The sequence below is a fragment of the Cladophialophora carrionii genome (assembly GCF_000365165.1).
Source record: "Cladophialophora carrionii CBS 160.54 unplaced genomic scaffold supercont1.2, whole genome shotgun sequence".
Classification (NCBI taxonomy): Eukaryota; Fungi; Ascomycota; class Eurotiomycetes; order Chaetothyriales; family Herpotrichiellaceae; genus Cladophialophora; species Cladophialophora carrionii.
Window position 1 is genome coordinate 3,186,686 of NW_008481827.1, and position 25,013 is coordinate 3,211,698.

The following is a 25,013-nucleotide window of genomic DNA, read 5'->3' on the forward strand; positions in this document are numbered from 1 at the left end:
TGCTCACCCATCGCAGCTATTTGCTCTTACTGCCAAAGTAGTGAGATGAGCCAAGGATGAAGTTTGCCATGTAGCATCCATCGTTCTTGCATGGCAGAGTCCGCACCTCCAGCGCCGGCCGTGAGGATGCTGAAAGCCGAAAACAACGTTCCGCTAATGCAGGTACATAACCGCCGGCCGGCAGAAGCCTCTCCACTCCCTGTCAACCGCGTAGAGATTGAATCCTTGCCCTGGTCCTGTTCCTCGTCTCGAGTCTTGGTCGAGATTCAAGTACGACCTGAAGCTCCAAATGCGGGCAGGAAGCATTCTTCACACTACTTTGTACGGGACATGAGGATCATTTTTGGGTAAGCCACAGTATGAGTACGGAGTACTCTCTGCCAATGGTCCAACGGAAATTCAACATCTTTCGTGGCCGACCTCGACCTGACATTGCTATCCCTTCCTGGTAGTGGGTTTGGTGAGATGGAGCGCCTAACAGTGCTCCGTACAAGCGCCACCAGCTGCACGAATTCGGCCTTTACCAAAAGAAGCTTTGATGATTTTCCACGCTTTAACGCCCAGTGGCGCCCGCGATGGCTCCTCGTGGTCGAACTAGCCCGTGCGCATTCCAGTCGTTACCTTCGCTAACGCTGAGTGGTAAGAATGCCGCTCAGATACTCTCGGTTAATCAGCCTCGAGGAAGGCGTTTGACTCACGGAAAGTAAACATGTGCTTGTGGTTGCATGCGGTTGTTGACGAAGCGCAATACACGCCAGGTTCAACAACAATCCTTCGTCTTCCGAAAATGACATTGCACATTTCTCTCCAGCTCTTTATCAATCTGAACAATCTGTGTATAGCTCGCTCCTGAACTGCGACGCGAATCAGGAGTCGAGACTTAGTACTGAGACAACTATCAGCACCAGCGCCGCTCACTGAGACCATCTAACTTAGTCCAGAAGTGTCCAGAACGTGAAGTGGAACAATAACTTTGAGCTTCATCCGCGGAAGATCAGCGGGATCAGCGCCCTCAACCGGCATTCGACACGTGCGACAGCTTCCCCGGAGTCTAAATCGGGGTGATCAACAGATCAACGGATCAGCAACACATCGATATCAGCAAGAGAAAGTACATTCCGCGTACTCCGTACTCGTGCAACACTTTGGCGGCAAGATCTCTGTGGCGCGAGGCCTTGTCCATTACCACCATCGACGCGCATCTCAGCCCATAGCAGTCGTGTCTGCAATCTCGGCCAATGTGAACAAGTCGAAGTCACTGCACAGTAGGCTCGACTGAGCACTCTCAACGACAGTACCTACGCACCTACCTCCCTGCCTTGAGGGGCACTTCAAGGCGTCCGTTCTTTACCCACAACCACAGACCATGGCATCTCCTACCATGCGTCGAACAAGGCGGCCCGGCCAGCCTTATATAATACCAATTAAGAAGACCACGAGAGCAACGACGACACCAATGAGGACGACACCGATACCTACATCAATATCCCAGATAATGATACCAGTAATACTATTACTCCTCTGCATCCTGAGACCGACGTATGCGCAAATCATGGAATTCGACGCCCAGATCTACCAATCACCATTTTTCCAGGAGTTGGCCCTCAAGGGCGAAATACATAGCGCCCAAGGCCAACCACCGGCACGGCATGACATGTATCAGTACCTGTCCAAGAGGCAGGTAGACGACAGCGATAGCGACAGCGACAGCGACGATGACATTGAAAGCGCCGTGCCAACGACACTTGCCGAACCTACCTCGACCTCGACCTCGATATCGTCATCGTCCACCTCCCCCGAACCAACGAGCACTTCCTCCGCCCCCTCTGCCTCCATCATCACCACCGAAACCAAAACGTCCGACTCAACGCCCAGCGTCTCAATCTCGACATCCCCCTCCGTCACGGTGATCACCACCCCGCTGCCCACCCCCTTCGACACGTCGCTAGGCAGCAACTTCACAAGCCCATCCTGTCCACAATTCTTCTCCACCTTTCTAAGCAACGCGACATTCCAAGCTTGCGTCCCCGTATCGCTCCTCCTGCAGAACTCCAACTCCTTCTTCCGCGCCCAACGCTCAGTGCCCCTCCTCACGCAGACGCTCGACGCAGCATGCACGGCCCCGCTAGCGATCTGTTCGCCCTTGATGGCCAGCCTCGCGGCGCAGCTCATCGACGACGCGAATTGCGGCGACGACTACAGCCAGCAGAACCCGCTGGTCGTGCAGGCGCACGCGGGCCTTGTGGCGTACGAGCCCGTCTACCGCGCCACGTGTCTCAAGGACGACAGCGGCGCTACTCAAGACGAGGACGAGTCCAGCAGCAGCAGCGGTAAACCGTACTGCTTCGTCGAGGCGACCACCAACACGAACGCAAGCGGGTCCAATTCTGCGGACTTCTACCCCTACTACACGGCCATCGGGCTGAGCATGCCCTTAACGGCGAGGCCGTCGTGTTCGCAGTGCCTCAAGGAGACGATGGGCATCTTTGCCTCGTACGCGGAGAATGCCGTCCAGCCGCTTTCGAAGACGTACTTGACCTGTGCGGCGCAGGTGGATAAGAGTTGCGGGAGTGGGTTCGTGAGTACGAACGTCGAGGTCGGGAGTGTGGCGAGTCCGAATGCTGCGGCTGGGCCGGGCGCCTTGATCCCGAGTGTATCCTCGCTGGTTATGCTCGTGGGATTTATCCCGTTAGTGGCCGGCGTATTGTAAATCCAAGTCTTGACAAGGTATTGGGTAGATATCCCGAGGATGTACAACAAACCTGGATATTGCGCTTGGGTCAAAGAGGTTATGGGCACCATGGCGGGCGGGGGAATCACCCACAAAAGTGTGTATATATATATGCAGTCAGGGCTGGGCGGGTATCAGGGCGCTACAGCACCGACCATCAGGGGGATGAGTTGAGTCACTTGTTATCTTGAGCGAAGGCGTTTGGGCCTGTTGGACGATTGCAATGATTTATAGTGACCTCCCACTTCCAATATAAATGTGTGATATATGGCCGCATTCTCCTCAAAACCGTCCAGACTCGTGCGCGTTCGCCTTCCCTTCCCTTCCCTTCCCACTGGATGGCCTCTTGTCGGAGCTACAGCGGTCCTCTCGATCCATCTATGGAGCCGAGCTCGCGATACCGTTCTGCAGTACAATTCGTGGTCCGGTCCTGTCATGAGTCGGACGCATTCTTCCATCAATGCAATCCCTCCCCTCCCCTCCCTCTCGCCTCCCATCCGCCGCATAGAACATTTTCGCGAGGTTGTGCATCCTTAGCAGCGTGTTGCCGCGCTGTTCTTCGAGTTGTTTCTCTGCGAAGGAAGGGCAAGACATTGCTCCCATCACGCTCGCGGCTTCGTCGACACGGCCAAATCCTTCCCTGGCGAAAACGAAAACCACGTCAAACATGATCGTAAGCGTCGCATTGTGCCTTTCCCCAAAGAAGCGCTCGTTTCTTTTCCAAATAGTGGTGAAGAGTTGTCCTGCCTCCACAAGTCGACCTTGCCTGCTGTACGTCTCTGCCAAAAGTGACACGACGCACAGTACGTCAGGGTATTCTTCTCCCAGCACCCTCTGCATGGTATGCGAGCCAGCAGTGGCCAACAGCTCTGTTTTGTCTAGGTTGTCCTGTCTGGAGTATATACTCGCCGGATCGTCCATGCTGAGCGAGCGTGCAGCGTGCTAGGATGCTCCTTTCCCACTGTCACCTTAGCCGCCTCCACGACAGCTACGAGCAGTTGTTTTCGGCATCGCGGAAAAACGGCCTCGGTCGATATACATTACTGCCAAGTGATACCTACTTGCCTTGGTGTGAGGATTATCTGCGGCCGTTGACTTCACCACCGATATAGATATCAAATCGACCCTCGTGTCGTTTGTCGCGCACTCTGAGGGTTCCTCCGGGTTCGATGGGGAGGGTTGCAAGCCAAGCGACGGTGTACAGTAGGCGTCCCGCACAGAGGTATCACGCCCTGCTTGAGGAGTCGGCAGCGACGGCGGCGGCGGCATCCACGTGCGATCTTTGAGCACCATCAGCACGGTGCTGTTCCTCACCTCATCGTTTGTTGCCGCACTCTCCTGATGGCTGCTGCGCACAGTCTCCTAAACCGACACAATATGGATGCAATAACCAAGGACATTGCTCCAAGAAGACCTAGGTTCGACGTAGCATCTCACCTCTTCACGGCAACAGAGGTCCGTTCAGAACAAATCCATCAAGGGCTGGGATTGTGGCTGCCTCTCATCGCTCGAAGCTCGAAGCTCGAATCTCGTATTCGCGTCGACGAGCCTGTAGCAACCGCGCGACCAGTTTGCCTCTTTCAGTAGCCAGTAGCCGGCCGATAGCACCCATGTAGGGCAACGCAGGTTCAAGGCGGTGGTTAGTCAAGACAAGAGAGGCTGATTAGCACAAGAATCTTCCGTATCATGGGATCACCAGTGCCGTGTACGATTCTCACGTTTCTTCCCACCGGGGATCCCCCAAAATGCAAGACATCGTTGGCCTCTTGATTGGATCAAGCTCCGTCATCTTCAGTATCACCCTCTTTGCCTGGGCGTTGAGATTTGGGAGAATGCCTTCATCCCACTGTTCGAAGCGTATGCTTGGATCTTCTCCCGCCACAACGTCCGATAACACTCTCGATAACTCACCCCAATACTCGTCGTTGACATGGGCAATGAGCCCAGGCGGAGCTGGCCCGAACATCGAGAGCAATTGATACAAAATCAGCTGCTCGGGTTCGACGCCGTCCTTTTTAAGCTGCTCGAAGTCTGGATGCAGAGCCTCCACGCCTGTAATAGTGTAGAGACACTGGACGCCAACGTTTAGTATCGGGTTTGTTATCGCGGCAAGGTTCTTCGCTCCTGCTCACTCACAATCAAACCAAAAGAAAAGACCTCGGACGGTTTTCCGATCCCCTTGCCTGTCTGTCCTTCCGGGCTGCGCCACATGACGTTGCCAATCCTGTGATCGAGCAGCTGCTCGCCCATGAGCTGTAAAGCGCAGTCCAGGTCTGCCCAAGCCACTCGTTCGACTATGAATCGTCCGTTCTCATCGACATTCCAGTCGATCATAGCATTGTCGGGCTTCGTGTCTGGATAGCCTAGTTAGAATCATTTTGGCAGAGGAAGAAGAAGCGACTCTGTATGAATTTCGTGCGTGAATAGTACCTAAATGTATCCAGTTTCGAGAGTGCAGATCTTTGAGCCCCAGCCCCAGATTTCGGAGGATGGATTTTCTCGCCCCAAGGGGAAGGTCCGGACGATTCTTGACCAAGGAAAGTAAGTTGTCTTTGTAGTAGTCGTAGAGGAGAACGCGTTCCGCCTCGTTGTCATCGAGGCGTGTTCGAAGGCGAGGACTGTCGCCAAACTCATCTTTCAGCTCCTTGGAGAGTTCCAATATCGACTGCGAGACGGGCTTCAGGAGGAAGGCGCGATCCTCACAGCTAGAGTCCATGTCCGTTCGGTCAGCCATGAGATCGACTGCGTGGAAGACTGTGAATGAGTGCTGCGGACTTACTGCGCAAGGTAGATGTTGAGTTCCGGTTTGTGAGGATGAGCCTGGAGAATCCTGTCACGCGTGTACACTCGGCCAGAACGGCCAGTCAAGGTGGAGCACATTCTCGCGAATTTTGATCTTGCCAACCGAACAAAGGGCATGGCGACGGCGACATCGGTGGCGACATATTGAAGCACGGTGGGGTTGGCGGATGGTAGTGGTTGTTGAAGCCTTCTTTCTGTACTTCCTCAAAACACATGAACCGACGGATTTGTGACGCCTTGGCATTCAATACAGTACGGTGTACCGTACTTATCATCACGTGATATTGGGACTATCTGGCTGTGAGTGGGCAGGTTACCCGACAGTTGGCCAGACAGCGCCCAGAGGTATCATTAACCGTAACCCCCTGTGTCAAGTACCGTATTGTTTACGTAGGCCTCTGTACCTAGGTAACTATGTAGTCAGGTCTGGCCCAGACCCCTTTGAATTGATCATGGCCTCCGAACGAGGCACATGGCTTGTGCTCTGGTCATGGGGAGTCTTTCCACGTTTACAGTATCATTTCGATGCTATTCTGGACATATATGTAGCCTCGCTGACAATCAATTCTGCAGCCTAGTTCCGCAAAGTCCTGCAGCGCACCACCATCGGTACTGCTTGTAGCAATCCACAGACAGCCTACAGGAACCCTGAGCTATCTACCTGCAAAGCAGGATCCCTCCATGCTTACCGGCCTTGAGTCTGGACTTTCCATTCACCCCGTCCGTGGCCCCAGAAGTTATGGTCCCACATAGCCTGGAACTGTACGTGTCCATGGTAGTTCTTGAACTGCATGACAGACCGGCCATGTCGATCCGGCTTCGTCTTCGGATACCAGCCATATTCCTCCAGGCGGCGCGCCGATATGCGAGAGCTCCCATCGTTTGTGTCCAACACAACGCCTTGGAGGAGGAGGTTGAGGATCATCTCGTTGGCGTTGTCTGAAGTAGGGTCGGGAATCCAGACAGGCAGCCTGACTTCCCCGACATCGCCAATCCGGTTTTCTAGTATACCAGGCACGGTGGTGGCATGGTCGCTGCCATTAAAGTCGACGATCCATTTGCCATAGTCGTACAGGCGGCCGTTTACGGGCATGATGGAATGATCCTGTGGTCTGATGTCGTAGACGTTGAAGTTGCGAGTTTATGTGCTTCGGAATGAGTGATCGGTATATGTATACGAGCGGTTTGATGGGAAACCAGGGCATGATAGTGGACGGGACAACGAGTTATATAAGGGGGCGAGAAGGTGCAAACGAGTACAGGCGAGATTGACTGACACGGGTTTGACACCAACACCTTCAGTTGGAACCACTCGACACTTCGTCTGCCACCTGCCACTAGGTGTTGCACAAACGGACCCAAAATGGCGGCGACGGAACTCACGGGGGTGAGAGACCATGCCATTGTCGTCGCAATGACAGCTGCCAGCGACACCTGTCGAATAGTTCGTTCCGCTTGTGATGCAGACTCTGAGAGCCAAAGTGATGCCCCTGGAGGAGCTGAGTCACGCGTCGTTGCTCCAGAGGTATGAAGAACGAAGACAACCTCCATAGCCTTGCGGCAGTCCTTACCCATTCCGCACTCACTGAAACAACTGGGAGCACTTGTAGTCGCTGGGGGATTTGGTCAAAAGCCCAAAGACCACAGATTCTTGCGATGATAAATTTGTCAAACCGTAAGCACCCGGTGTCAGGAGTTCAACCAGAACTTCGCACATCAAAGCTGGAGGGTGACAGGCTGATAAGAGTTGCTCGTCGTGTGCCTGAATGGCCGTAAAAAGGCGAGTACTCGGCACTCCGATTGAGCGCTTTCGACGGCATGATTAGAACTTCCTGCTTAGCACAAGACAGCCCAGCAAACACTCGTTCATGAGGCCGGCGCCCTGAGCGGCTATTAGGATGAATATGATGACCTTTGTGAACCAGCGTGAGTTGACAAGAAACCAGAAGGCAATAAAAGCTCGAGAAAGACCACTACGGAACGGCACTTCTACCTCCCCGTAAAGCCGTTATTGCTTACTCCTCCGTAGGAACTTACCTCTCGCGCAAATCGACTTGACGAATTAATCAAAGGCATACTCCGTAATGGATCAGAAGCGACGAAAAGCCATCTAGGTAAATGTGAGCAGATTTTTCTTCAGATCCATGGCAGATGGCAAGTACTATGCCTGTGTTCCTGTCCAGGCGCAGACTCGATCTAACTTGCGGAGATATAAACCCTGGCTTCGAACGGCTGCAGACGATCGACGACGACATCGTCCACGTTCGCAACAGCCAAGCTGAAGTCTGCACCTTCGTCGGCCAATACCGAAGAAACAGTCACCTTCTTCTCCTCCTTCGACAAGTTGGCGACAGTCAGCGCCTTCTTCCCGTTGTCTCCTTCTTTCACGAAGACCGCAAGCTCGTCATCCGCCCCTGAGCTCTCGATCTCACTGAAGCGGCCATACACAAAGATGTCCTTGTGTGACTTCCTCAACCTCAGCATCTCCTTCCAGAACTCCAGGACGCTGCCCTTGTGGCCGACCTGGTCCTTCACGTTGATCTGCTTGTGTGATTCTAGCACGCTCATCCATGGTTTGACGTCATCTGGGCAAAATCCTGCATTTGCGGCCTCGCCTTCCCATTGCATCGGCACACGAGCATTGTCGCGGGCCATCATTTGCAGGATATCCAACGCCTCTGACATCGCCTTCGGATCGTTGTTGGTTTTCTCCCGGACCTCCGCGAGATGCGAGACCGACTTGATGCACTTGTACTCCTCAGCGGGCCACGACCGAGGCACGTTGATCATGCCAATTTCTTGTCCCTGGTAGATGAACAGCGTCCCGGTCAGTGTAGCCAGTAAAACCGCCAGCATCTTGGCAGCAGGGCCGCGGTGGTCGGGTAGGTCGGAACCAAAGCGCGATACCGAGCGGCCTTGGTCGTGGTTCTCCAGGAAAACCGTCGTCCATGCGTCGGTGTTCTCAATCACAGACTGCCACTTGAAGAGCTCCCGTTTGAAGTCTCCTTTTGCAAATGGCCGTGGTAGAAAGCGGTTTCCGGGAGTCTGGCCAAGGTCGACCACGTCAAAATTGAAGACCATGTTCAATTGCTTGTTGCGGGCGTATATGTATGCCATCACGTCCGCTTGATTCGGCGTATATGGAAGCTCTCCGACCGTCATGACATCGTACTGGGCGAAAATGTCGTTCATCTCGGACAGGTATTCCTGCATCCGAGGCCCATTGGCGTAGTACATGTATGCTGGCTGAGACTCGAGGTCGGGGTAAACGACTGCAGCATCAGGGAGGTCTGGATGTTTCGAGTAGAGATTGACCGTGTCGATGCGGAAACCATCAATGCCTTTGTCGAGCCAGAATTTGATAGAGCTCTGATAGATTGCCTGCCTGCACTCTGGATTCTCCCAGTTCAAGTCTGGTTGCTCCGGGGCGTAGAGGTGAAGATAGTACTCTTGCCTCTGCTCATCCCAGGTCCACGCCGGCTTCGAGAAATTGCTTCGCCAGTTGTTGGGTCGACATCGCTTACCATCTTTGTCATACTTTGCCGGACGCCAGATATACCAGTCGCTTTTAGGGTTCGTCTTTGAGGACCGGGATTCCTGGAACCAGGAATGGAGATTGGACGTATGGTTAATAACCAAGTCAAAAATAATGCGCATACCTCGGCCGTGAACAGCCCTGATCAACTCTTCTGTTTGCTCGAGAGTGCCGTACCGTTCGTGGATATCCTCGTAGTCTTGGATATCGTAGCCCATGTCGACTTGTGGGCTCTTATAATGCGGGCAAACCCAGATGACATCGACGCCGAGCCCACGGAGATAGTCCAGCTTCGAGATGATGCCAGGGATGTCGCCGACGCCATCACCATTGCTGTCTTTGAAACTTGCCGGGTAGATCTGATACACCACTGCTTCTTTCCACCATTTTCGGTCGTGCTGTTGCCTCAGTATCTCAATCATTGTGGCGGGCTGGGTTGGAGACACAGACTCGTTGACACGGGGCCGGTCCAAGTTTAGAACTCAAAGGCTTGACGGTACTCTGTTAGATATAGGTAGGATCCAGGGAGCTCCGAAGCGGGTGTCTGGAGTCGACTGACATGTCACTTTCGCCAGTCCTCCAAATGCGGGATTTCGCGTGGTGACCCTCCTACAGACATTGTTGAGCGCTGACAGCTCCACAACGAATGGGTCTGGTCGTCACGAGCACTGAATGATGGCCCAGAAGCGCTCCTTTCTCCACAAGATGTTTGGGTGGCACATGGCTTGTCGTCGGCAAAGCTCGCGCTAAGATGGGGTCGCCGACGCAGCCGATCGGCAATGAAGCCAAGCACGCACAAGGTACCATTCCCAGGCCATACGGGCATCCTCCGCCAGCAGCATAAGCGACGCTGCCGACGCAGGAATCTTTAGCCTTTTGTTGCCCTTACGGCGTGCCCGAGGAAGCGGCCGCGAAGGCAGGTCATCGCTGTCTTCCTCAGCGCATGTCGCTACCGTTGTCTCTTTCAAGGCTGGCACACGGTGGAGATGTTCGGCTGCACCCCAGTTTTGTCCATGTGCCATCTCCAGGCTTCTCCGCTGGAGAAAACCCGGTACTTGGGATCTGGATTGCTACCCCTGGCGCGTTATACATAAGGATCTCATGACCCCTTCTCGAAAGAACGAACATCTACGCCTTTCACTGAGATTCTGATCCAGAAGCACGAGGATCGCGTTGCGAAGCGCTCTAAGCCTCTGCCTCGTCATTTGCCCTGTCTTCTGTGTTCTAGCTTTTCAACATGTCCCATGTCGAAGACGTCAAGCAGCCTGTCGAGGCTGGGTCCGAGCCTGTCAGTGCTCAGAAAGCCGTCGTCCAGGAAGCACAAGCAGCTGCCGAAGTCGAGCATGAGCTGGGCTTGTTGAAATCCATCAAGCAATACCCCAAAGCGATATGTTGGTCTGTCCTTCTGTCGACTGCGATCATTATGGAAGGCTACGATCTGCTGTTGATGTGAGTATAGCGGGCGTGAAAGAATGGTTATGAATAGGGCTGACGTCCAGCAGGGGGTCATTTTACGCCCAGCCTCCATTCCAAAAAAGATACGGGAAACAGCTTGAAGATGGCACATACCAGATACCTGCGCCCTGGCAATCTGGCCTGTCAAACGGTGCCTCAGCTGGATCGATCATCGGCCTCATGTTCAATGGATATCTCTCCGAGCGATTCGGATTCAAAAGGACAATGCTCGGGGCTCTTGCTCTAATCACCGCGCTCATCTTTATTCCGTTCTTCGCTCCTAGCCTGGAGGTCCTCGTGGTCGGTCAGGTCTTGATGGGGATTCCTTGTAAGCTTGCCGCAAGTTGCGTGACGACCGAAGCTGACTGGTACAGGGGGTATTTTCCAGACACTCACAACGGCGTATGCGGCCGAGGTAACACCAACACATCTCAGAGCTTATCTCACAACATATGTCAATCTGTGCTGGGTATGTATACGTGCTGGAGTAAGATGAATGCGCTGATAATTTGTCTCCAGGTCTTTGGTCAGCTCCTTGCATCGGGCATACTGCGTGCTATGCTAACACGGGATGACCAATGGGCATACCGAATGTAGGTACAACGAACTCGGATAGGGTGTCCATTGCTGATGATATCGATAGTCCTTTTGCACTTCAGTGGATTTGGCCCATCCCGCTGATCGTCGGTATTTCTTTCGCTCCTGATTCACCATGGTGGCTCGTCAGGCGAAATCGCATCAGCGATGCGAGAGCGGCACTTGCTCGGCTCACATCAAACAATGGAGCTGTCGATCTTGACAAAGCCATTACTTTGATGGTATACACGACTGAGCATGAGAAGGAGCTGGGCACCGGCACCTCATACCTCTCTCTCTTTAAAGGAATCGACCGTCGCAGAACGATCATCGCCTGTGGTTGTTGGCTGATCCAAACCTTATCCGGATCCAGTTTTCGGTGAGTAAAGCTCCATCGAGGCACTGGTCCAACGTTGATCATCCTAGGACATACTCGACCTACTTCTACAAGCAGGCTGGGCTGCCGACAGACCAGGCTTTCAACATGGCAATCGGCCAATATGCGCTGGGTATTGTGGGTGTGATCTGCGCGTGGTTCCTTCTCCCTCGATTCGGCCGCAGAACCTTTTACGTCGTCGGTCTTCTCTGTATGACAGGCCTGCTCTTCATCATCGGGATCCTAGGAGCGGTGTCCAACCCACCGACAACAAGTATTGCATGGACAGTGGGGTCCTTGCTGTTGGTGTACACGTTCTTCTACGACATTTCTGTCGGACCCGTCTGCTACAGCCTGGTCTCTGAGATCCCCTCGGTACGACTCCGCAGCAAGTCCATTGTCCTTGCTCGAGCATCATACAACTGCCTGAACATTGTGACAGGCGTGATAACGCCCTATATGCTCAATCCTGGAGCGTGGAATGTAAGTGCTGCTGCGACGAATACATACCAATGATGCTAACGACTGTAGTGGGGAGCAAAAACCGGATTCTTCTATGGCTGCACATGTCTGCTGAGCCTTGTCTTCACATTCTTCTGCATTCCCGAACCCAAAGGCCGTACTTTTGCGGAGCTCGACATCCTCTTCCAGAAGAAGACCCCTGCGAGAAATTTCGCGACGACGCCTGTAAATCTCTACGAAGCGGCTGTTGTCGAAAAGTACGAAAGGGAGTGACGGTCGAGCTTCTGGCGACACGAGCGCGTGCCAGTGACAAAAGCCATGATAGTATTTGTTGAGAAAAGCTCAATGCTGTGCTTGTTCATCATATGAAGGGCGGAGGAATGCCAAATTTCTCGATGCATAAGTATCGGCAGTCGACCCGTTCTCCTTTCTGCCGTTGTTGATCGAGGACAGCTTCCAGGAAGAGTGCGAAGAAGTCACTGTGACAGGTCGGTCTTCTGATTTGTTGAAGCATCCGAACTGCCCACTTGCCGCCCTCTTCATCTGCTTCCAGGGCATAGAAGAAGATTGGCCACATGAATCCCGGACTGACCGCGCCGCTGTTCTGTGTAAAGTTTTCGTCCACAATGTGACGGACGTGTTGCATAGCTTCTTGGGCTTCCGGTGTCGGAGTCAGCCATTGGCCGTGTGCCCGTCCTAGGTCGACTATCTCGATGTGATAGGCTGCATTGCACAAATCGATAAGGGTCGCCAGTGAATTGGCAAATGGAGCTGGGATGACCGACCGGAGCTCTTCGGGTCTCAGCTGCAGAACGCTAGGCCTCTGTTGATATAAGGACTGAAGCTGTTTTCGGATGTTTTGTGCGACTTGGTCGACTTCAGTTTCATCCATTAGTGAGCCCCTGGAGCGATGGTGGCGATTCAGACCACAAAGGGAGGCTCCAATCTTCTGTGTCTGCATGTAGAACTCGAATAGCTGAGATGACAGACTGTCATAAAGAATCGAGGGTGGCGAGGGGTGTTGGTCCAGCAAGATAAGACTGGGTGTCGGGCCTGAATCATAGGAGAGAAGTCGACTGACTTTGGCGCACATTAGACCCCTCCCGCCTAGATGCAGGGCCTTGACATGAAGTAGCTTCAGCCAGGTCTCGACACGACACGCCACGGGAGGCCAAGGTCTCAGCTTGGCCCATTGCTCAAGCTTGTCCACGAAAGCGCCCTCCGGTTTCATTGTGACCGATACGGTCTCTTGCTGGGCTACTATCTCAAAGCACAGCAGTAGGAACGCAGCCATGATGGTCGGTTCAAAACCTGGGTCCAATTCCTCGAGGAGCGTCGCGTGACTGGCTTTGGCGGCGTAATATAAAGCGATGGCATTCGTCGTATCCCACCCGTTCTCTTCTGCTTCGTACAGCGCTTGGACGGCTATAATTGCAGAGGCAACCACGGAGTCGCGGGACCCAAGATCGGCCAGATATTGTCTCATGCGTATCCAGTTATCCCGGTCGAAATGAGATATGAAAGGCGGTTCCAATTTCTCGAGGAAGTAAGGGAATTTATTGAGATTCGCTGCGGTCGCAGGTACCGATGCCGCAATATTAATTGGTTGTTGGTTAGTGTTGCTGTCAGCGCTGGCAACTGTATGCAGCATAGGATCGACGTAACTGCTTGCCAATAGTAAAGGGTCCACGTTGGAAGGCGCAAATCTCGGGCTGCCGTCGAGTGTGCCGACCGGATCAACGCTCAACGGAGCTTGACCCCATGAGCCGTAAGTGCCAAATGGAGACACGGGGAAGTTGTCGAATACGTGCATCGCATCTTGGGGTGCAGCGATTGACTCTGTGGATGGTAGCCCATGATCGATGCTTGGCTGGCTCTTCCCTGGACTGCTGCTGTGAGTGGGTGAAGAGTCGTCCTGATAGACACAGACCCGCCCGAGTCTGTCACACTGCAAAGAGAAGTCAGCCATTGTCATCTCGGAGATCCCGGGGGAATGCGGACGGTGCACGCACACTACGGCACGTAGGCTTCTCTTCTGAGCATTTGACCTTCCTTTTCCTACACGTCAAACATCCGCTGCGAACTCGTATCCGAGGTGGCACTGTGGTGGCAAACCTGCCGTGGACCATTGAAGTCGTCCTAGACATTTCAAACGCGTAGGGGTCGGCCCCGTTCTGAGCAGATCATCTTTTGCAAGAGAGCAACAGACACAGGAATGGCAGCCTTGCGCAAGCTGGAAGAATGGGAGGTAGTGACATATCCATGCCGCGAGATTCGAGTTCAGCTCTGTCGCCAAGACGGGATGAAGATGTTCCTCTCCGGGAGAATGTTAGCTGACCAGCAAGGGTGAACGGATCCCAAGACTGCCATTACTCTACGTATGCAAGGATACGGACCAAACCAGAGATACGACGAGATGGTCTAGCCGATGGTGAAGGCGACGGTGGCAGAACCGTGCAAACCCTACGATAGAGAGAACGATAGGATTAGAGTCATTCAGACGGCAGCATCGTCCTGAAGACGGTGCGTATCTGCACAGTAGCTGACCTGAAATGGCCTCAAGAGCCTCGAAAAGCTCATATGATTTACGAGAGGTGAGGGAAGAATACGATGAACTCCATGTGAAAGAAGTGTGAAGTGTGAAGCTTCACATCTACTTCACACCGACTTCAAAGTGGCACCAACGGTGTTGGTTGGCTTACATAAGGCGCGCCGACTCCAAATCTTGAGTGCTTCCCCAGATTATTTTGGCTTCAGCACACGCTGTCCAATACAATCATACAAGTACATTACCATCGTCTTTCCCTGCTTACATTCCCCTGTCAAACACCGCAGGGATGGCGTCTCCTCCCCAGAAGGTGTCGCTGTACTCCAGCAACGGTACGATGTCAAGCTCCGTTTTCGCGGGGCTGTCCCATCACTGACGATCCACAGACCTCAAGAACGCAACTGACGATGCCCTGGCGCCATACCTCACTAGTCTGCCGAAACCGTACACGTTCAAACAAGACCACTTTACTACCAACATCAGACTTGCTCTAGGCTATACCGCCGTCCTCATCGCGGGAGCCTTGTTCTACGCAGACTGGAAACTCGGCTGGGATGCCACCAAGCCGTACACTGGCCCTGCTTGTGTCTCATACTTCGTCCTGAATGGCATCCTGACGTACTGGATCTGGGCTGTCGAGGCGGGCACGGTCTTCTCTGGCGTTCGAGAAGGAGGACAGCGGGTATGTCTCCAATCGCTTATGCACTTTTGGCAAATGCCCGGCCTGCTGACACTCTCGTAGCTAACCCTCCGCTCCTCCACGCAAAAGTACGTACCCGAATACAAACTCAAGGTCACGTACAGTGCTCCTTCGACAGGCAAGAATTGGGAGGACAAGGAGATCACCGGCAAATTCACCCAGTGGTTCAACACCCACGGATACCTCCAACACAAGGAGTTCCAACAGTGGCTGAACAGTAATATCGATGTCTTGAAGACAGCACAGGCGGAGCTGAGCAACAAGGAGAAGTCCAGCGAAAGAATACCTGTGCTGATGCCAGCCACCAAGGCGGAGGAGATATCCATGTCTGCTGCAGGGCTAGAGACGGCGAGCCCTGTGCCCGCGAGCGTGAAGAAAAGCCGTCCAAAGAAGAAAGCTTGATGGATCAATGTCCGTGAAAGCTGGACGCTACCCATTCGAATACGTGAGCTGGTACGAATATCCCGTTTGGCATCTTCTGCTCTAGCTGGTGGAATAGTCCAACGAACCTGAATGGTACCCCTTTCGGCTTATTCGGCAAAAGGTTTGTCGGCAACCCGCGCTCAACAACGCGGGATTCATAAAGATGTTTGTTCGGAAGGTATATACAGCCTGACCATGGATCAGCACCTCCAGCCAGATGGGCCGGGATATACTAGAAAGTGATGCCGATATCTTAGCGGCCTCACCAGCCAACAAGCGTACCAACACGGGCTCCCTCGCTAGAGCACCTTGCTGGATCTTGGAAATTGGAGCATCTCCTCCACTCGACGTCTGGACTCTGCACTTCAGTACTCACGAGGTACTAAGTATAGTGCAGGACCACAGCAGCCTGTCCTGTTCCCTGCAAAATCGCGGCTCGACACCCGGCCAGCGAGAGCTTATGCGCTGTTGACGACGCATTCTGCCATCAGGTCTTCGTTCCATTTCAGCAGCTGTCGCGACGTCCGAAAACCATGGCCCCTCACTATCCTTGGATTACCTCAACTAGCCGTCACCACCTGGAAGAAGAGAAAGCTCTGCCGTTCGTGTACGCTTTCGGTCTCCGGATCCGAAATATCCGCCAAGAAGCAAATGATCGATCGACTTGGAGACATGTATGTCTGCTCACTAGCATAGTCTGCGCCCGGACTACACATCTGGCAAGCATGATCTGAGCGAGCGAGCGAGCGCGCGCGCATATTTTTTACACCAGTGCTCGAGTTGGTGAGTGGCTCGAACTTTAGGAGTCAACAACATAGACGAACGAAGAAACTTAGACATGGCATTTTTTCATTGCTCCGATACCCGCATCGCGCGCCATGTCACGCCAGGCCACGTGAAAGCATAGTACAACGTGCCGTAGCATAACGTACTCCGTAGCATAGCACTGCTCCTGCATCTCATGCTTGCATTGCACTGCATTCCAAATTCAAAGGGAAAGGCGGTGCAGTGAAGCCATGGTCCGCATCTATCATGATTGTGGTGTTTGTCCTGCCATTCACAAACGTCCAGAACTTCATATGTCGCCAGAACCTCACCACAGGTACCTCTTCGCCATACGCTGCTCGGTCGTCTCCTTCCTCTCCACACTGACTCTCTCTGTCATGGCCTCCGGTTCCGGCGCCGGCTCAGTTCCTGGTACAGGCTCTTGGTTTTAGGGTATCTCGCCCACCCCGCCCGCCGTCGTCTGGCTATGACAAAACACCAATAATCCCTTGCGCGAGGCCCCCACCCGTGTCGTCCGTCCGCACGGACACCTTGACGGTAACACCCGTTTTGGCCGAGTAGACCATCTTTACCAGCGCGGCGACACGGCCACCCGTGACGGATTTGCCGTACAACTTGAGCGTGTGCGTCGTGTTCGATATGACCACGTCTGTGCCTTCGAGAGGTTGCAGGGACAGCGCGGAACTGAGTTGCTCTGCAGCATCTGTACCACATGCATCGTTAGCAAAACCCGCTCCCTAGTCGACACAAAGGAACACAATGGGGAAAGCCTACCACCCAGTCCCTTGACACTCGCCCCACCCAACACAAGCGTCTCGCTCACCTCCTCCCCGCTGGCCCCTGTACCCTCCCAGACGTGATCAAAACTGCCTGTGAAAGCTGGGCTCACAAAATCGGCACCGCTGAGCTCAAGATTCTCAACCTCGTATTCATCTTCGTAACCTCCTTCTTCGGCTTCTCCAGTAACAGGGTCAATTTCTTTGGACGTGAATTTGAGGACATTGGTGAATGTGGTGATGGGGAAGGAGGATTCGCCGTTGACCTTGCGGAATGCGACGTATACAATTCCTGGTTCGTTCGTTTTCAGAGTGGTGGCTGGGATGATAAATTCTTCTTCCAGGGTGGGCTCTTCTTCTTCTGCTGGCGAGGCCAGGACGGTGACGTTCTCGAGAACGGTTGATTCAAGAGTATTCTTGATGTCGTACTGGATGACTACGTGCTCTTTGAAGACATGTTTCACAGCGGAGACGACGTATTCGGTCTCGGACTCGGTGAGGTCCACAACATTGCTGGACTTCAGGACAGCACCGTATGCTGCAAGTTCGGGTATCCGGGAGAAGGTTTGGGTGTATTTCTGTGCAGCTGCTGCGCCGGCGGCAGGACCTTCTGCGGCGCCGTTGGCCTTGGGTTTCGCAGGACCGGTACTTGGTGCCTTGAGTGTCGGTGTGGCGGTGGTGAGTTTCTTGGTGCGTTCTTCTGCAAGTGCTTGTTCATGTGAAACGACTGGCACAGAGTTGATATCAAATGCCTTGGCAAAGACAGACTTGTCGTTGGATGTGACGTACATGACGAGTTTGTGTTCGAACGTCGAGAGGGAAAACATTGAATCGTTCTTGATGAAGCGTTCAGCGATGTCATCTTCCTCTTGCATCAGCCGGAGGTTCAGCGCCGCTCGGTCTCGAACCTCGTCGTCAGTGTCGTCCAGACACCTCTCCAGCAGAACTCGTACACTTTTCTTGACTTCGGGGTCTTTTTGTCCCACGCCAAATTTTGCCAGGGCCGTGACCGCGGCGGCACGGACCAGGGCGTTTTCGAGAACAACTCGGTTGTAGATATACCGAATGTACTTGGTAGGCTGAGGTGTCTTTGGCCCTTCGACACCAATGAGATGCAAGATCCGTACCGCCAACTTCGTAAATTCGCAATCCTCGATAAACTCGCAAAGATGTGAAAGAGTCTCTTCTTTGCTTCCCGGAACGAACTTGATCAGGTCAAACATGCTCTCGACAACAGCACGCTTGAACTCATAACCGCCCTCGTCCCTCAAGATCCCACTCAAGAATGTAAGCATGCCAGCCTGTTTGCTGGGGAATTTCATGCATAAGGTCCGAATGGCTTCAACGATTGTGATCTTGAACTCATCCGTGATTTCGGCCATGAAGCCGGCGATTTGCTTCATAAGCCTGTCCACGCTGGATTCATTACCGGTCTTGAGAAGAGTGGTGATTGCAAAGGTGGCGATTGACCGATTCGTGTTTGAGATGAGGGCTTCGATATCGGGGTTTGCCGAATGGACCGCTTGAGGCTTGAACGAGGCGAATGAATGGAGGATCCGAATGGCGGAAAACTTAGTGACGGCTCTCGGAGACGTCAAGAAGGACTGGAGGGCGTGGATGGCTTGTGCTGCTTCCGCATCGCTCACATCAGGCATGTTGCAAATGGCCTTTGCGGCCTCGAAGACCACCATCTCGCTCTTATGCCGTAACCAGGTGTCCAGCATCTGCATCATAGGCTTTCTGAGGCTAGGGTCTTCTTCGGCGAGCCTGGCAGCGAGCCGTACCAACATCATGACGCCGGCCGGACTCTTGACCGCTCCCGCGGCGCCGTATTGCTGGACCATCTTTACCAGGGCCATCCTGTCATGTGATCGCATCTGATACAGCAGACCGATGGCATGATATTGGTTCATATAATTGGTATTGGCAGCGGCCAGGGAGTGCTGTGAGCTACCACCAAAGCTCAAGAATCCTCCACCTGACTTGGATGACGAGGCGGCCTCCTGGGTCTCGCTCTGCCACCTCCTGACCACATCCCTCGCAATGGGCAGTAAATGGTACGACGACACCAGCGCGGCCGAGGAGACCGCTGGGGACTTATCCACAATAGCCGTCTTGATCAGCCGCTCAATGCCCTGCACAGTCGTAGCATCGATAATCCTGCAGAGCGCCCTGATCGAGTTCGCTTTGTAAATGATCTCACTGCCCACAGTCATATCCTTCATGATAATGCTCGTCGACATGATGACATCCTCAGCAGTATGAGCGAGCTCTTTAAGAATGAGATAGACCATCTGACGCAGCGAGGGGTCTTTGTTCTGGAATAACTTGGAGATACCGAAGAACAGGGTTGTTGCTTCGTTGGTGGGGAACTTCTCGCCCGTGAAGAGGAGGACGGCAATCTTGGTGAGGAGTGTTCGGCATTTTCGAGGCGATATGGGGGACGAGTTGAATAGTCGAGCTGGACACATAAGTCAATATGTGATGGCCGAGACGGCTAGAGAAGAGAGGAGGCAGTACCATCTTGGAAGACAGAAGTGCGGTCCAGCTTGAAGCCACCGGCGTGGTCGGCATCCTCGTCCTTCTTTGCGTAACTCATCTTGGACGTTAGGAGCACACAAGCATTCGACTGACAGTAGGCCGAGGGTTCAGGACGAGGAGGATGCCCTTAGGGTGAGCAGCTATTGGGATGGGAGTGCAGTGACTACCGCAGGATCATCTCGCAGCAAGGCGTGAATAGAAGAGAAAGATGGACAAAGCGGAGGGAGTGTTTCCGTACTGAAGCGAGGGTATATCGAGTGTTGTCGTCGAGTGTTGTGCCTCTGCGGGCCTGGAGTTGTCGACGGTGTCCTCCCGCGCCGCCAATAATTTGTGTGCTACAGCCACAATGTGACAGCCACAGTGTGGCTGACTTCACACCACCACAACTCGATGTCTTTCACCCTCGCTTGTTCTTCTGCATATACCGACTGTTGAGTTTCAACATGGACATGCCGGTCAATGTTCCGATAGACAACCCGGATGCAGATACAGAATGGTTGGTTTCAGTTCTATCTCGCCGTGAGGTCCCCCTAAATGCTCTTAACCTCACTACTTCCATAGGAACGACATCCTCCGCAAGCATGGCATCATTCCCGAAAAACCACCGGATCCTGAACCGATCATTCAAGAAGCACTCCTCGAAGCCGCCAAACGCGCCCACGAAAACCGCCTTGAAGACAAAGACCTCGACGAACTCCACGACCTGGAGGACGAAGAGGACGAGGCTTTTCTCGAAACGTACCGCCAGAAACGCCTGGCGGAACTATCGAGTCTGCAGAAGAAATCCGTCTATGGGCAGGTCTATCCTCTTCAGAAACCGGACTATGCGCGGGACGTCACCGAGGAGTCGTCCAAGGCTTTTGTGCTGGTCAATTTGACGTCTTCAACAGGCACCAATGTCGAGTCCCGTGTTCTTTCCGAGATTTGGAGAGAGGCGGCTGGGAAATTTGGCGACGTCAAATTCTGCGAAATCAGGGCGGATATGTGTATCGAGGGTTATCCTGATCGGAACACGCCTACCATTCTGGTTTACAAGGACGGCGACATTAAGCGCCAGGTTGTGACGCTAGGTCAGCTGAACGGCGCGAGGACGAAGCTGAAGGACATTGAGAGGCTACTCGTCGAGGTCGGGGCCCTCCAGGACAGTGACGTGCGCCTTAAGCGGAAAGAAGAAGACGATGACAGCAGCAGGGATAACCATGATGATGACGACGACGACGATTGGGACTAACAACACGGCGGTTTTCAAGACTGTGTCCAGCGTTCAGTCCCGAGTCCACCGACTCTGCAGGCGATTGATGACGCCGAGAAACTAGCAAACGCAGACCCCAGGCTGTCAGGTCTCTACGTACCTACAGCTGATATAATTCTCAAAGTCCCACTCTAATAGCAGGCCAGCATGCGAGGCATTCCCGCCGTCGAGCAGCTTGTGTCTCTCCAGGCCTCGCCCACTCCCAGCTATAATTGTGGCTGGCACAGAAGCTCGTTGATACGTTCCATGACGAATGCTGTTTATCCTGCACTTGACCATACGAACGGATCCAGCTGCAGTGGTCCCCAAGCAATGCGTTCGGGAAGTATGGGTGCGAATATCTCGCCTCTTCGAGTCGGGCGCGGATCCGAGACAATGTGACCCATACTGAATACACCCTCGGCGAAGTGGACCGAAGAGGTGTCTCGGCCAGATGCGGCAAATGGTGTCAGTATTTGCGCCGGACGACTATGCGAGAATCGTATCAGGTATCCAGGTCCTCCATGAGAGAGAACGCATCCGGAATGATATTCATCTCAGTAAGCCGCAGGATTGTGAAGTGGGCATCGCTTTTCAATGGCGTACCAATGTTCCAGCCCTCGTGTTCGGTACGGGTTCGTCGAGATCGCTGTGGCTGACATAACGGGACCCAGACCGTTTTGCCAGGGTCTGTTGATCCACATTTGAAGAGGCTGTGTAGGACTGTATGCATATCTTAGTCCCTTAGCTTGCTCATGTGGTAGAAATTCGAGCGTTTCCTGTCATCCAATTGCGAAAACCCTTGTTGGTGAGATGTAATCAGATGTGTCCTGCAAGTAGGTTCAGCATTGTTCTGTTGACAGGGTTCCTCCGCTATCGTATAGACACTTCAACAGTTCTTATGGAATAAACCCAATAAATCCCCTTCCGATGCTTCGAGAATCCGTTTCAATTGATCACCTTTACTCCTCAGCGCCAACGCTTCATGATGGAGTTCGGAGCGGGAAGTCTTGAGTAGGCAACTGATGCACCGACCACTAGACGATATGGCAGTTATATCAGCTCATCCCGTCCTCCTGCCACAGCACTCTCTGAGATGGCTTGTCGGACGTCACTCTCAAGGAAAATTGGCCCTTGCCCATCACACCTCGCCATCTTTTTCAATCGCTCACAGACATCGCCAACGTCCACGAGTCCCTTGCGAAAGAGTTCATGCGCCTGGATGTAGTCCCAGGTGGCGCCAGCTCCAAGCAGAGGTTCTCCAGTGTCGCTGTCTACGGTGATGGTTCTTAGAGTGCCGAAATGAGCGTATTTCGAACTGAGATCGAAGCCAGATCCTGAGCTGCTGGCAGGGGAGCGATCTTTGGAATGTCGATCCGTGGGGATATAGCCCAAGGGACCCACCAACTCATCGGGTTCTTCCATAAACGGGGTCGGACCATTTGATGCCGCGCCAGATGTTGCCCGAAGGATCTCATTCTCTGTGGCGATCTTGGCCAACTCGCGCCGTAACCGTTCGTTCTCGCCGTTCAGAGTCAATGATTGATGCTGTAGGCTGGTGAGTTTGGCTTCGAGGTCTTTGACATGCTTTTCTTTCCGCTCGCGAAACGCTCGTTGACTACAGTCACCGTTAGACGCTGGAGAGAGGGAGGTGTGGCCATCATCTTACGCAGCTCTGTTTTGTGCCTTTCTTCGACTCTGCTGGGGTGTCAAAATGTCCTTCTCTTCACTGCTGCTTCGTGCCAGTCCCGCTTCATCGGGCGTTGCCTCGGCCGCCGGCGCAGGCAGGGTGGCCATGTCCATGTCTGACATCGAGAGCATCGAGTCCTGACGCTGGCCTTGGATCGGTGGAGATTGTGTAGAGGCTTGATGTGGTTGGGCCAGGAATGTGGCCGGGTCATAGTGGAAACTCTGCTGAAATGCCGCAAAGGCGGCATCGTATTGGTCCTGCTGTCCAGTCAGACCATCGTCTCGTCTCCCAAAGTACAACTCACTGTCGGAGGCGCGGTTCTAAACTCGTCTAGGTGACCAGTCTGAGTCGTAGAGGGCGTGTGCGGCACCCCGAAGAACTGGTAGGGCTGCGGCGCCGACGTAAAGTATGAATAGTCCATGTTGAGGATGAGAAAGAAATGCGAAGAATCATGTAACTTTTGGAGGTCGCCAGACTGGCTTTCTGCAAGCGTTGCCCAAGTACACCAGCTGCAATTGTACGTTTCTGCTGCCTCGTCCGCCTACGCCGGTTCGGAGTTGAAATCTCGAGGATCAAATACACTCTGCAGCTCGAACAGAGGAGAGGACACGATTCATAGCTTTCACGTGCGCATATCAATCAGAGAGTGCGCCGCATGTGTCCAAGGATGTGGCAATGGCACCGAAACCGAAGAAATCAAGCGAGGACGGAGGGGCGGCGGTTGACCATCATCGAGTCGTCGGCCGGAATTGCATCGTGCAAGTGAGATCCAAGGTGCCGGTTGAACGTTGGGCTTGCGGAGGCGACACACAGGATAGAGCTCCGGTGAAGCTCTCAATATTTTGTACAGTCTGTTGCTGCGGTATCGCAGATTGGGGGGAGGGGGCCTGGAGGCACGACGCAGGACGGAGTAATAAGTTTGGAAGGAACGGGAACCCGTTGTGAAACAGACGACGAGATGGGAAGGATTTAGACGATCGGCCTCGAATCTGCAGGGCAACTCTCGACTCTTGTGCCATCCGCGCTGCCACTACGAGGTATGGGAGATGCCCGTGCCGGTGTGGAGGGGCAGCAAAGGCAGCCTATGGTGCTCCGTACGGTGAACGGTGGCCCTCTCACGAGGTCCCTGTTATCGCGCGAGCACGTTTCGAGGAGTCGGTCCACCAGACTTGGAGAGTACAGTCGCTCCACGCCTCCAGTGATGGCAGGAGGATGGAGTGAGCCTGCCCACAGCCAATCGATACCCATGTCGGGCGCAGGCCGGTGGCAGTTCGTACATCGGTCACGACGTGTTTCCAGCGCCTGTCCAACTGCACTCTTCATAGTATGCAGCGACATGGGACCTGGCAGGCGGGAAGGATCAGGGCAATCCCGCCTTCGGGGTTTGATGACTGTGGCTTGAGAGTAGGGGGAGGAAGTAAAGGCCGAACTGCTCCAGGTGGGCACTCCGTACGACACCACATAGTAAGGACGCAGGTAGTTACTAGTAGTTGTACGCGATACTCCATACCGCACCGCTCATCTCTTGAACAGCGCACAGAGAGACTCTGGTACAGACACCTAACAGCACCCGTCTCACACACTAACGTATGACTCTCACGACCAACGAGAGTGGCAAATCAAGGCTTCAAAGCATGCAGACAGAAAACTTCAATAAGAAATCACTGACTGGCTAGCAGCACGCTCGCTGCCAGCACTTCAGGAGCAGTCGAGTTTGGGTCACATTCGAAGCACCGGGCACGACCAACGGTGCATACGCCGTTTCCTGCAGCTAACCCACCATTTGCCGCCCCTTGCGCCCCTTGCGCCCCAACCAAGGACGGGCGCTGGATCCCTAAGACCAGGGTTTCAGCCTGAGTCAGCAGCCCGAAGGCCTGGAGATGGCTGCTGAGGCCCAGAAAACACCACAACACGCAGCATGCGGTTGGCTCTCGTTTTGTCCGTGCCCATCCCTCTACGTGGCAAGGTGATTCTCCACCAGGTTGGATAAATCTCTGATCGACCCGCGACAATAATCCCGAACTGCTCTGAAGAAGTGGTCTGGTGATGGGAAGGGAAGGACAGGTGAAGGGGATTCTGTGTTTTGGTTTACAATCGATGGTGATCTTGCAGATCTTCTCCTACTCCACTCGGCGACTCTTTGATACTCGTCCTGTGTACCCAGTACTTTTGATCCCGAAGTTCGGCACCTTTCCACCCGCTGGCAGTTGAACGTAAGCACCTTCTTTTGTTTTTATGTCTGGGCTTATTGTGGCCGAGACAAAGGCAGGTCAAGTTTCAGCTCGTCCAGCTGGGTGGGACACCAGAAAGCAGCGGTCGAATATCACAGCGTGTCCTCCTTGTAAAAGAGGCTTGTAATGAAACGGAAACTGGGGGCGAAA

The 25,013-nt window shown here is 53.7% G+C and overlaps 10 protein-coding genes across 10 annotated transcripts; 4 read left to right on the plus strand and 6 right to left on the minus strand.

The window, feature by feature from the left end:
• Positions 1 to 1,552: 1,552 nt before the first annotated feature.
• On the plus strand, positions 1,553 to 2,710 carry G647_03220 (uncharacterized protein; the record flags this gene model as incomplete). Its single annotated transcript, XM_008727566.1, has 1 exon — positions 1,553 to 2,710. The coding sequence occupies one exon, from the start codon at positions 1,553 to 1,555 to the stop codon at positions 2,708 to 2,710; it is 1,158 nt and encodes a 385-aa protein (XP_008725788.1).
• A 1,735-nt stretch (positions 2,711 to 4,445) lies between these two features.
• Positions 4,446 to 5,650, minus strand: G647_03221 (uncharacterized protein; the record flags this gene model as incomplete). Its single annotated transcript, XM_008727567.1, has 4 exons — positions 4,446 to 4,802; positions 4,868 to 5,085; positions 5,162 to 5,436; positions 5,511 to 5,650. 4 exons carry the CDS (start codon positions 5,648 to 5,650, stop codon positions 4,446 to 4,448), a joined length of 990 nt encoding a protein of 329 aa, XP_008725789.1.
• A 568-nt stretch (positions 5,651 to 6,218) lies between these two features.
• Positions 6,219 to 6,626, minus strand: G647_03222 (uncharacterized protein; the record flags this gene model as incomplete). Its single annotated transcript, XM_008727568.1, has 1 exon — positions 6,219 to 6,626. One exon carries the CDS (start codon positions 6,624 to 6,626, stop codon positions 6,219 to 6,221), a length of 408 nt encoding a protein of 135 aa, XP_008725790.1.
• A 1,103-nt stretch (positions 6,627 to 7,729) lies between these two features.
• G647_03223 (uncharacterized protein) lies at positions 7,730 to 9,490 on the minus strand (the record flags this gene model as incomplete). Its single annotated transcript, XM_008727569.1, has 1 exon — positions 7,730 to 9,490. One exon carries the CDS (start codon positions 9,488 to 9,490, stop codon positions 7,730 to 7,732), a length of 1,761 nt encoding a protein of 586 aa, XP_008725791.1.
• An 815-nt stretch (positions 9,491 to 10,305) lies between these two features.
• On the plus strand, positions 10,306 to 12,210 carry G647_03224 (uncharacterized protein; the record flags this gene model as incomplete). Its single annotated transcript, XM_008727570.1, has 7 exons — positions 10,306 to 10,517; positions 10,571 to 10,851; positions 10,898 to 10,992; positions 11,043 to 11,116; positions 11,167 to 11,478; positions 11,526 to 11,958; positions 12,007 to 12,210. 7 exons carry the CDS (start codon positions 10,306 to 10,308, stop codon positions 12,208 to 12,210), a joined length of 1,611 nt encoding a protein of 536 aa, XP_008725792.1.
• An 88-nt stretch (positions 12,211 to 12,298) lies between these two features.
• Positions 12,299 to 13,750, minus strand: G647_03225 (uncharacterized protein; the record flags this gene model as incomplete). Its single annotated transcript, XM_008727571.1, has 1 exon — positions 12,299 to 13,750. The coding sequence occupies one exon, from the start codon at positions 13,748 to 13,750 to the stop codon at positions 12,299 to 12,301; it is 1,452 nt and encodes a 483-aa protein (XP_008725793.1).
• A 1,024-nt stretch (positions 13,751 to 14,774) lies between these two features.
• G647_03226 (uncharacterized protein) lies at positions 14,775 to 15,587 on the plus strand (the record flags this gene model as incomplete). Its single annotated transcript, XM_008727572.1, has 3 exons — positions 14,775 to 14,817; positions 14,872 to 15,167; positions 15,228 to 15,587. 3 exons carry the CDS (start codon positions 14,775 to 14,777, stop codon positions 15,585 to 15,587), a joined length of 699 nt encoding a protein of 232 aa, XP_008725794.1.
• A 1,271-nt stretch (positions 15,588 to 16,858) lies between these two features.
• On the minus strand, positions 16,859 to 19,769 carry G647_03227 (uncharacterized protein; the record flags this gene model as incomplete). The annotated part of the gene is made up of 3 exons (XM_008727573.1): positions 16,859 to 17,097; positions 17,169 to 19,631; positions 19,691 to 19,769. 3 exons carry the CDS (start codon positions 19,767 to 19,769, stop codon positions 16,859 to 16,861), a joined length of 2,781 nt encoding a protein of 926 aa, XP_008725795.1.
• Positions 19,770 to 20,154: 385 nt separating this feature from the next.
• On the plus strand, positions 20,155 to 20,942 carry G647_03228 (uncharacterized protein; the record flags this gene model as incomplete). The annotated part of the gene is made up of 2 exons (XM_008727574.1): positions 20,155 to 20,207; positions 20,273 to 20,942. 2 exons carry the CDS (start codon positions 20,155 to 20,157, stop codon positions 20,940 to 20,942), a joined length of 723 nt encoding a protein of 240 aa, XP_008725796.1.
• A 1,053-nt stretch (positions 20,943 to 21,995) lies between these two features.
• On the minus strand, positions 21,996 to 23,053 carry G647_03229 (uncharacterized protein; the record flags this gene model as incomplete). Its single annotated transcript, XM_008727575.1, has 3 exons — positions 21,996 to 22,560; positions 22,612 to 22,889; positions 22,937 to 23,053. 3 exons carry the CDS (start codon positions 23,051 to 23,053, stop codon positions 21,996 to 21,998), a joined length of 960 nt encoding a protein of 319 aa, XP_008725797.1.
• Positions 23,054 to 25,013: the final 1,960 nt, after the last annotated feature.